This window comes from Nicotiana tabacum, chromosome 13, assembly GCF_000715075.1.
Source record: "Nicotiana tabacum cultivar K326 chromosome 13, ASM71507v2, whole genome shotgun sequence".
Classification (NCBI taxonomy): Eukaryota; Viridiplantae; Streptophyta; class Magnoliopsida; order Solanales; family Solanaceae; genus Nicotiana; species Nicotiana tabacum.
In genome coordinates, this window is record NC_134092.1 from 38869369 (window position 1) to 38880863 (window position 11495).

Consider the following 11495-nt stretch of genomic DNA (forward strand, 5'->3'; position numbering starts at 1 on the left):
GCAAAGTGACCAATAAAATTGTGACACGTCGCATTTGAGCTTAGATAATAATAAAAAAATTTAGTAAATAAATTTCAACTCTTTTTTTAGATGTCCCCCGCCCTCTTTCTCTAAGTCTTCTTAGTTGGAGTACTGTCACCAGCAACTCCTACTCTTTTATATTCTGAGTAAATAATAGGCGCAGTTTATATATTTCCCCAGAATCAAACTCCCCCTCCTCCTTCCCGGCGCCATCATCAGCATTGGTACCAGCATCACGACCAGAAACTGCCCCAGTTTCAGCGCTCCTCAAGCAACTCAGATCACACTCTAAAAGTTTAAGAAAATCATGATAATATGCTCAAGTTATACTTACGTTCAGCACAAGAACTAAATCTAAAAGAAGTCAAAATTGTAAAAATCAGTTAACCAGAAAAAACTTTTGGCAAAGATCCCTCCGACAAGGCTTTTTTCCGACAAAGCCAATTTTGACTCTGACTATGCAATGAACAAGACTGGCTCCATATATATATATATATATATATATATATATATATATATGTGCGCGCGCGCGCTTGAACCTGTGCTACAACCATGGTTATTGAATTAAGAGGGGTTTCGCTAGCCAAAGATGAGGGGTTAATAGATGTATGAAGATGATGATGATCTGAGCAATTCTAAAAGGGACAGCAAAAAAAGTTTATTTGGAAGGATTGAGCACTGAAATTAGAAGAAATGATGCTTTCTTATGGTTCATGGAGATAGTAAGTATGGTGATGGAGTGGTGGCGGAAGATCGAGGTGAAGGAGAGACGAGAAAAAAAGTAAAATAGAAAATTAGGTCTTTCACTCTCTTAGAAGAGGTGAATTACACGCTCCATGCCATGTCAACCGTTTGTGTTTAATAAATACTGTTGAGTTTATTATTCCGGAGTATAATTGGAATAACCCTTAGTTTAAGTGTCTAAATGAAAAATCCGGACAAGTTTAAAGGTTTGGGTATGTATTCAGCCTATATATAATGAATAGAAACCACTCGAAAGTACTGGCATAGACAACTCTCTATTAGTCTTTTACTATGTCCCTTTTCATCTTTTTTTTTTTTTTAATCTGAGTTGGAAATGATTGATGATATCTCCAGCCTCCAATTAGGATCCAGCCAATTCACCCAATGTAGAGGAAGTATCTAAAACCTGAAATTTTGGAACATTAGGGGAGCAGACTTGTCAGCTATCATTGTGAGAAGTAATCTAACTGAAAGAAGATAGTCACATGTAAAAAGCTATTATCGCCTACGATAGGCTAGTTAACTCCATACGTTGATTCAGTATAATGTAATATTCACAAGGAAAATGTCAAGAGGCCATTTTATGTTACGTGCAATTTCAAGTGTAAATTAGCTAAACAATGCCTTCCTCGGCATTTGGAACAGTAAGCGTACCACATAGTATTTGTCTAAATTAGAAAGAAATCGACACGTGCATCAGAGGAAACATGAAAGAACAAAGATCAAATCCCAACTGGAAAAAAAACGCTACAAGATTTCTTTCCATCGATGTAAGCTGTCAATGTAAGCTTTGGACAGAGCGTGCATCAGAGGAAACATGAAAGACCAGAGATCAAATCATAACGGAAGAAAAAAAACGCTAGGCACACACAACAAGATTTGCCCCCCAACAGGGCAGTGGAGATAGGCATAGGTACCACCACACTTCACAGCCCTTTTACTCCAAACAATAAGACGTAAAGGGAACTGATGGCAAATTATAAACTAAGCTTTGTAAACAATCACGGGAAATGTAATCGATTAAATGGTTAATGCACAAGAATATCAAATTATTACAGTTTTCACTTTGAAAGTTTCAAGTGTAGCAAAGGTTTCCAACTGAAACTGCAGAGCTGAACCCTTCTCTCCTGCGAGCCAGCAATATTACTTCAGCTTGAATAAATCCTTTTTACCCTCTTCATGAAAGCAGAGAGGGAGGGGGGCAAGTGCAAGAGTTCCCTAACTCAACAAATCACATGTACATCCTATCCTTCCAGCTTTTATCCGAGTTTACAGAAAGAGCATAAAAAATACAGCTCTTTGGATGAAGAAACTTAAAGAGTGACCAATAACCCCATTTCTTTCAGACATAATACACAGTTATGTAAGACAAGACGGTCATCACAAAGAAGGAAAGGAATATCGAAAACCATCTTTTCCTTCAACGAAGCAAAAGAAAAGTAAAAAAGAAGAAAGGAAGGGGGGAAAGAGGGAAAAGAAACAGGGAAAGAAAATGGCGGGAGGAAAAGGGGGGGAAAAAAAGGTGGATTAGGAGGAAGAGGAACTTTAGGCATTAAAACGACGCCTAACATATATGCATATACCCTTGCTTCCAGCCTTCTATATTCTACTAGACTGATGCTGAAGCAGAACAACATGTTCTGGCAAAGAGAAGCCAGAAAGCAACCTTGAGAACTACGGATGTACAACTGCACTTGCTATTATGAAATCTTACCATCTCAGCTAACAGCTTACAGATTCAGGATTTATATGTCCACTGCTTCCACCATGAGCATTGAATCCGGTAACAGGCATGGACCGCTGAGCAAAATTTAACAACAGTTTCCTTTGGTGCTCATCTGTATGTGGAAGACTAGCACGTAAAAGTTCCACAGGCATTTCTCTGCTTACGGCTCTTGCAGCCTCTGGACTAATCATTTCAGCATCTGACTGAGACTGTGTTAGTATGGATTGCATGATACTGTCATACTTACTCAGACAATACTTTGTAAGCAAACCAAAAAAGGCATCAAAAGATGCCTGCCAAAGGGCAGGATTAGGCATGCTGAAGCTGTTAGCAGCCTGAGAATCAGTTAACAGATGAGTTGCCCTTTCAAGAACAGATTTTAGAATAATGGAGGCTCCATCTCCAGCAGGGCTTCCAAGAGGGCGAAGAGGTGGCTGTTCTGAGGAACAAACGACAGCAGCAAGACAAGCACTGAGTGAATTAAGGTCCATGCCACTGACGCATTTTGAGACTATTTTTGCAAGATCAGTGATGGTCTCAGCTGCTTCTGGATCAGGTGGAAGGCCGCCAAACAAAAACCTCAAATGGCGGAAAATTGCCATACAAACTATTCTAACAAGCTCGCCACCAGGTAGAAGAAGCTGAAGATACCTTGAGATGAGCTTTCGGCCCTTGGGAAGAGACACTAACCACAGAAATACAATGTCATCTTTTGGGGTAAGCCCAACAGAACTGCCACTTTTGCCAAGTGGGTCAACTAGTTGAAGTGAGGCTGCCATGCCTTCCAGTAGGATCTGCCGCTTCCGCTTGAGCTGAGCACCGCCGCCTTGGGGCTGACTAAACTGAAGGAGCCTGTCAATGTCATCTACCTCAGTGAGAAGATAGAAACCATCTTCTATAGTAATTCTAGCTGCAAGCATTGGCTCCTGTTCCAAAGGTCTCTCGGATATCTTCTGTTCACCACTGCCTTCAATGCAAACAAAGCCCGGTGGATCAACTTCAAGAAGTGGGCGAGGCCTGCGGATGGAAGAAAATGAAACCCGTCCATGAGCATCAACATGGAGATGAGGCTGTGATTCTGTGCTATTACGTGACCGAGAAGACTGCTCCTTATTTGGGCAAAAACGATGTTTTGACCTCGACTCGGCTGCTTTCTTTGCAAGGCGGGCCTGGTGATAGTAATCGTCTACATATGGGTCATTGCCATGTGCTGCAGAATGCTGCATCTTCAGGATGCTCTCTATTTCATCACCAGTCATATACTTGGATCGGAACTGTGGCACATTACTTTCACTTTTGTGGCTAGCAGCATCAGAGCTTTGTTTAGAAAAGCGCACATTTTGTCTAACCTTGTGTGATGGCTTAGATCGTGGATCTCTCAAATCAGCCATTCCATACTTTCCTAGATGAGATGGTGAAGAGAAGGAACTAAACAATTGAGATCTTAGTGCAGAAAAATGAGCTAAAGACGGCTGAACTGAAGGATGCAGTCTCTGCTGTTGCAGCTGCTGTGGGGACATGAACTGGGGGGATAATAAACTGCTTTGATGAGGAAACTGATGCTGTAAGACACTATCTAAGAGACCAGAATGGTCCCCATGGATAAGTCCTGCATGGCTGCTCCACTGGTTTTGCAACCTGGTATTAAGAGAGAGACCAGTTGGGTTCAACTGCGGGATGTTTCCACCATAGTGGAGCCCATGAGGCAAGCCAGTCAAATGCATATTAGAGTTCGACAAAGAAGACAGATTAGCAGTCGAATAGGGAGACTGAGGTCCAGCAGAAAGAGATGACATGTTTTGTCGCGAAAGGCCGTGTGGTGAGGGTTGAGATCTACCACCAGGAGGAGGAAAAGAAGTGAAAGCTGATTTGGGTAATAAAATGGGTTCACTAGAGTAGTGCTGAAGTTGTGGGGGTTGTGGGGGTTGCTCAGGGTATGAGGATGTTCTATACAATGGTTTTGACTCTGCAAGATGCACTGCAGAGATATGTGGCTGTGAGGACCATTTTTTGCTTTCCTGGTAACATTCAGTGTCAGATAAATGCTGATCAAACCAATCGTGAAAGTCTGCTTCTTTCGCCCATTCAGCTGCAGAGGAACCTGCACATAACTTCTATCAATTAGAGAGACCTACATGCAAGCCACTACAAGAATGATTGCAATGCCCAACAGCTTTAATCTTGTTTCGCAAAGGCAAACAGATTACCAAACAAATTATCCCCAAGGAACAGACCTCTTACCAGCAGTACCTTGTGATAGCTGAACATGCATATAAGAATATGTGAGACATGCATGATACATCATTCATTCGTGACTTGAGCAGTGGTAAGAAAAGCGGGAAACAGTACCAACGAAAGATGGAATGATGGAAGATGATAGACTGCTGAAGTTAAGCCAAGCTAATAGCTTCTTCTATCTCTCCTCTAATTGCTCAAATATCAGTACATTTTTTCTCACGCTCAGAGAGCAAGGACACAGACATGCACAATTCTCAAGCTTATATGCTGCTAGATCTTATAATACACCCTCCATTTCATTTTATATGACAGTATTTGAATGGAACAGGGTTTAAGAAAGATAAAACTTTTGGCATATAAGCTATATATAAGCACACATTAGTATTTCCTATTTTCAACATGACATCTCATTCTCATTAGAGGATGTCCTTAAGAGCAAAATAAAAGTGTTAAGATTAAAGAGTTCCCCAAACACAGAAACATGTTAATCCTTTCAGTACAGGCCAAAAAGGAGAAATGTCATGTCAATGGAACGGAGGGAGAATATAAGTATCCAACATATAATACTAAACTAAACATAAAAGACGACAAAAGAAACTCAAATTCAAGTCTGTCAAATTTGAGCTAATTCAGAGAGATTCTATGAAAATTAGACGTTAAATTTCTACTCTGAAAGCTAATATGCTGTGCCAGATGGACCTATTTTTTACTACGAACATGTCTGTTTCCCTAAAGATATCTCTAAAAAGCATATATTGGTATAACATAATTATTAAACTGCAACTCAAAATTGAGAACCGGTAAATAAAAATTGGGAATTAAGTTCTGAATGTGACAATCCAAATGACATTTATTGACAGAGTGCAAGTCAGATAGCACAATTTATACCTCATTCATCAGAAAGTGATTACAAACTTCGTGCGCCACAAGAAAACAAGCCCATCAAAGCAATATAGGAGCAGCAAATCAAGCAAGTGGAAGGAGATGGAGAAAGAAAAATGAAAACAAGCTAAACTGAACAAAAAATTATAAAAAAAAAGGGAAAGGGGCATGAAGATTACTCTCGTCTCAACAAACAAAATAGCTATGGGGAAAACCACTATGTACCTTACGCTCTACATGTCACCATCTAAGTAAATCAGCTTGTTTTCTCTTTTTTTGGGAGGTTTAGTTTTTGGGGGGTGGGAGGGCTGTGTTCTCCTAAGCTTATACTGACAAAATTAGGACATCTACACATAAATGGAGATTATGAATCAATTCATCTTCTTCAAGCTCTCCACTCTAGCAGCCCAAAAGGCACATGCCGGAATAGATTTCCCTTGTAATCATCCAGAAGTATGAAGTAATATGCATTACTTTGTACAACAATCTCAAATGATTTCTACTTGTAGTAGCAATGATAAAGGATAGCCGATTTTCATAAACCCAAAAAGAAAAAAGGAAGGGCGAAAAGGAGTAAGACATCTACCATGCACATACAAATATTCATCTCCAAAAGGGAGAATAATCGCTGACCGTAATAATCAAGCACGAAGATGAAATAGCCTTGTATTGATTATCCGCAACTCGTTCCCTACCAAGGTCTGAAATCAAGTTCCTTTATCTGATATCTAAAAGATCAACAAATCTAGGACTAGTACCACAACTGTCAGAAGTTCAGGTGCAAGTTTACAAGTAAATTATATTTCAGGCAATACAGAAACTAGTCCAAGAGATTTGTCAATTATTCAGATACCAACATCAGAGGACATAAAGATGAATCAATATGTGCACTTACTTTCCCTTGAAAATGAACCTGATCCACGGTCACCAATGACACCAGGATGCCTTGGTCCAATTACAATTCTGTTCAACTGGAGAAAAGAAAAGCAAGTAGTTAGATTGATCCAGTACAAGAAGTAGATTTTCCCTGCTCTGTAGAAAAAGATGATGTAAAAAGTCACAACCCACAGTTCAAGCGTTTTAGATGGTGACTCTACAAAATACAAAATATAAGTTCTATCGCATCTTATCTGTTAGAAATCAATTCTTTCAAAAAATACTCTATCTCACGGAAAAGGACCAAAAAGAAAGATTCATGGCACTAGGAGGGTACACGATCAGAAAAAGTTAAAAGAGTTCAAGCCGGACAGCTCACAACATCAGGAAATAATATCAAGCTTGCCACTTAAAAAGGGTGCTGAATTGGCTGACCTTTGAAAATGTTGTTGCTAGATCATCCAAGTCTGACAAAGAGCCCAAGACTGATCCCTGGAAATAAAGAACTGAATTAGAGGCAGAATAAAGGAAAAATTGCCAAAGTCTGCAATTTATCGAGGTAATCAGCAAATATAGCATACTCACATCACCAAGGGCGAGTTCACAATATAAATGGTAACAAAGATGTTTGGAGATTACTCATAAAATAAATACAGATAAATTCACAATTTACTAGCACCAACTGACAAACCATCTATCCAGACTAACAGAAAGTGGAGCACATATGGGGAGCAAAGCTACTCTAAAACATATCCAAAGATATTTATCAAATACAAAAAAGAGTATTTCTAAAACCTTGAGCAAGCCGTAGAATTAACAAACAAGACTAATAAAAGGGCAAAGTTTTTCCTAAAAGTATAGTTGAAGTCCAACTTCTAAAAAGCTTGTTCTAATTGTCAACATTTTATTTATAATTGTGGCGCCTGGGCCAGCTTGCGTACACCTCGACTATTCAACTTGATACCTACTACCTACCCCAGAACAAGTACTAGGTAATTATGTCCACCAAGGCTTAAGCTGATGTAAAGAAATCACCCAGGGCTTGTTTGGAAAGCGATGTGTAATTACCTAGCTATGTAATTACTAGGATAGTAATTACATACCCTGATAATTACATAGTATAGTAATTACAATGACTTGTTTGTCTGCCACAACATAATTAATGTAATTTTCACTATCATGTTTGATTGGATAAGTGTAATTACATAGTAAAATAATTTTTTTAAGATTAACAAGTGGATAAGTTTTACTATATGACAAACATATATGTAAATAATAAATATTAAAAAAATTATGAGATATTTAAAATATATATTATTCTATGGAAATTTTTTAAATAATTATAAATTGATAATAATATCATAAACATAATCGATATCTTACAAATAAATAATGTTGTTCCTTAAATTAATTAATAAAAATTCCAATAACGAATTTAATTTTTTCACCAACTCATGTGAATATAAGAAAGCTAGATATGAGCTTAAATAGTATTTTCTATCACAAATATTTATACTAAAGATTAGAAAATAAAACTAGTAAACTCAAAGCAAGCAAATTATAATGTGTAAGAAGTACATCTATATACAAGAAATATTAGATATTATTTATAGCTAGGTATTTAAACTACATATTTTTTCAAATAAAAGTCTTAAATAATCAGTATCTTGACTATCTTTCAAATAACCAATATCTTAATTTAAGATAATTAATAAAATTTTCAATTATAAATTTAATTTTTTACCAACTCATGAGTATAAAATGAAATTTATGATTTGTTTCACTATTTAAATAACAAAAAGATAGACATGAATTTAGAAGGTATTGTTTTTAAATAATTATTTATACTACTTAATAGAAAATAAAGCTAGTAAAATACGAAATTGTGTTTAACAACTAAGAAATATAAAGAAAAATTTAAAAAAAAAAGGTAAAATATGAGAAGTCGCGAAATTAAATGAAAGTACATATAAGTAACACGTTGGAGTGTTGGAAAGGAGAATAAGAGAAATGGAAGAAAAATAGTGTAAAACTAATAGTACTTTAAATATTTTTAAAAAAATAGAAAGTTACATTAGTTTGTAATTACCACCAATCTCCTGCCTTCCCCTTGAGAATTGGAGAGTGTAATTACACCTCTTCAATTACACCAAATTCCATGTTGATCAAGTAATTACTTGGTAAGACAAACATGTCAAATTGTGTAATTACGTCCAATTACACCCAAATCTAATTCCTTGGTGGCTTCCAAAACAGGCTCCCTGCTGGGTTTTACCCCAGATAAGATTTGCACCGACTTCATTAACGCTATACTCTTGGATTCATGTGATCAACGTATTCAAGCTTTACTAAAAGAAATGAGACAAAATATTCAACCTATGTAGTTTGTACCTAACTATTTAAAAATAACAAAAAGACCCATCTCCTTCAGCCACCTTTTACCATTTTCTTCTCCTACAACTTTACAAAACCAGCACAAACCATCACTGATCTTAAAACTCTTCAAAATCTTGCTACCAATCAATGTCTCGGCCAATAGAAGTACCTAGAACCACATCAAACTTAAGCTGAAATCACTAGTAAATCACTTAATAACTGCAGTAGGCACTGATAGCCCATATTTGATGAAGGAGCCCCACACCCTCGTGGCAGCTACAGCAATTTGAAGAAAAATCATAATAAGCGATCAGACCTTGCAAAATCAGACCATTGCCTGGATAACATCATCGTAAAACCCCAGTAGCCACTTAGAGTTATGGTGAGCAGCAGGAAAGGGGCAGGCTCATGATTGTAGAGTAAGTGGGAAGTTTCTTTTTTGAATTAGTATGGGGGAACTTTAGGTGCTAAGGAGATAAAGCAACAAGAAAAGGGAGCAGGTGCAGCAGAATTGTAAACTTTCTTTCTATTGATGACTCAGTTACCAAAATAACTAATTAGCTCGTTTCATGCAAGATTGAAACTCAAAGTGCTGATCACAAACACATGGACAGAAAACAAGTACCAACTGTAAAATGCTTAGTGAAACCTAGATATCATTTGTATAATCTTCTCATAAATGAACAATAACTTTTAACCATTTCCCCCAATTTCATGGCCTACAGAATTGTTATTTCTCTCTATGTGTTGGTAGCATACATGATATGATGGATTTTATTAGTTAAAAAGGTCCTCATACTTCCAGTCACAGTGGACGAACATGTCGTTCACACCCTTGATAGAAATCCAAGCCTCAGCAGCAAAAAAATTATGTAAGATCCAACGGAAAGTACAAATAGATTGTACCTCGTCTTTCTCAAATAAATGATACTCATGTATCTCGTCGTCACCTAATCCACCTCCAACAGCCAGATCATTGTTCTCTTGTTCATCCTCTAAACCACCCAATTCAACTTCCTCTGATATATCTCGCCCAAAGAATGCATACTGTGATGCATCGAAGAGCGCACTATCTGCATCAAAAATCCAAATAAGCAGTCAATTCTTCCACATGCCTTACACAATCAAAAAAGTAGAACCTTGACTTTCTTTTCCCATACTAATGACAACATGTAAACCATGGAAAATCCACAAAATTAAATTGTAAAGTAAGGTATTGAACAAGAGAAACTTCAAATTCCAAGAAAACCAAAACAAGTACTACTACACATCAATGCAAAACTAGTCTGGATTCACTATAAGAATCGCCTATATCCACTCCACTCTATTGGGACCCATTTCTTTTTCTTTTTGGTTTCTCACCCACTGTCCAGTACTAATCTAGATTCCAGGAAGTCCCACTTTGGAACATAAATCGCTACCTACCAAAAGAGACTCCATTCCAAGGTTGCGAACCCTAAATCACTGATTACGGATGGAGGGGTGCATACCACTCCCCCACAATCTTTGGTGGTTAATCAGACCCATTTCATTCCAACAAATGAAAGCACATTTTAAACCCCACCCCCTCTCCCACTCCCCCCCTCCTCCAAAAAAGAAAAGAAATTAGCAAATCACTACACCTCAATCCCATCTGTCATCCATTTATTACAATACAGGTAAATAGATTAAAACAATAAATCAAGCAGATTTTACCAACAAAAAAAAAGTAAAAACTCGATCTGCAGATTCAAGAATGAATAGAAAGGCAGTGTGAAGCTACCTGAGATGGAGCTAGAGGAGGAGCTCGCCAAGCCCTTAATATCTCTGCTATTGGATCTCTCCATTAACAATAAGAATCACACTCTCACACAACCAAATTCTCTAGAAAATTATCAACCCCATAAATACACCGGCAAAGAAGGAGAAAAAAAAGTGAAAATTCCACCGAATCAAAACCCACTTTTTTTTCCTTAAAAACCTGAGATTTCTAGGGTTTTCAAAGAAAGACACGACGAAAAGAGGAAAATTGAGAAAGAGAGAGAGAGCTAGCGTGCGTATTACATAGTCTACGTGTTTGTGTGTGCGTGTGCGTGTGCGTGTGTTGGGGTGTGGGTGTGTGTGTGTGTGTGAGAAGGAAATAGAATGGTAAGCTTTTGTTTTATTTCCTTGAAAGTGAGAGTGCAGAGATATAGAGAGAGAGAGGGGTTTAATTATTACTTTAGCTTTTAATCATTTTATATATATATGGTAATTTGGCATTATATTAGAGCTATGATGAGTGGTAGTAGGTCAATTACACAAAACCTTCACTTCAAGTTTTCTTTTCTATTTCCACACACATGTTACTATTCTCAAATCTCAACATTATGAGATTCTCCTTAACGCACTACTTAGTACTCCACTAACCATGAGCCATGAGGTCATAAATCATAGTCTTAGGGGTCGTTTGATTTGAATACGGCTTATGCCGGGATAAGTTATGATTGGATTAGTTATCTTAGTATTATTTTTTATCTACTGTTTGGTATGTTATATTAAAAATGACAAATACATAATTTCTAAGAAGAATGTATAAGTTATCCCGGTATTAATTACCCCACCCTCTACATGGTATAAGTTATCTTGATACTAATTTTAATCTCGGGATAAC

The 11495-nt window shown here is 37.3% G+C and overlaps 1 protein-coding gene across 1 annotated transcript; it reads right to left on the reverse strand.

Annotated features, from left to right (window-relative positions):
• Nucleotides 1-1755: 1755 nt before the first annotated feature.
• Nucleotides 1756-11036, reverse strand: LOC107764136 (protein PAT1 homolog 1). Its single transcript, XM_016582673.2, has 5 exons — nt 10626-11036; nt 9770-9936; nt 6923-6979; nt 6507-6582; nt 1756-4592 (listed from the first exon to the last, which is right to left on the reverse strand). The coding sequence occupies exons 1-5, from the start codon at nt 10687-10689 to the stop codon at nt 2488-2490; spliced, it is 2469 nt and encodes an 822-aa protein (XP_016438159.2). The 5' UTR covers nt 10690-11036; the 3' UTR covers nt 1756-2487.
• Nucleotides 11037-11495: the final 459 nt, after the last annotated feature.

Coding starts and splice junctions, on each gene's coding strand:
- LOC107764136 (XM_016582673.2), bottom strand. CDS start 10,689: ATGGAGAGATCCAATAGCAGAGATATTAAGGGCTTGGCGAGCTCCTCC. Junction 6,583..6,922: donor TAGCAACAACATTTTCAAAG/GTCAGCCAATTC, acceptor TCTTTTCTCCAG/TTGAACAGAATTGTAATTGG. Junction 4,593..6,506: donor AGGTTCATTTTCAAGGGAAA/GTAAGTGCACAT, acceptor AGTTATGTGCAG/GTTCCTCTGCAGCTGAATGG.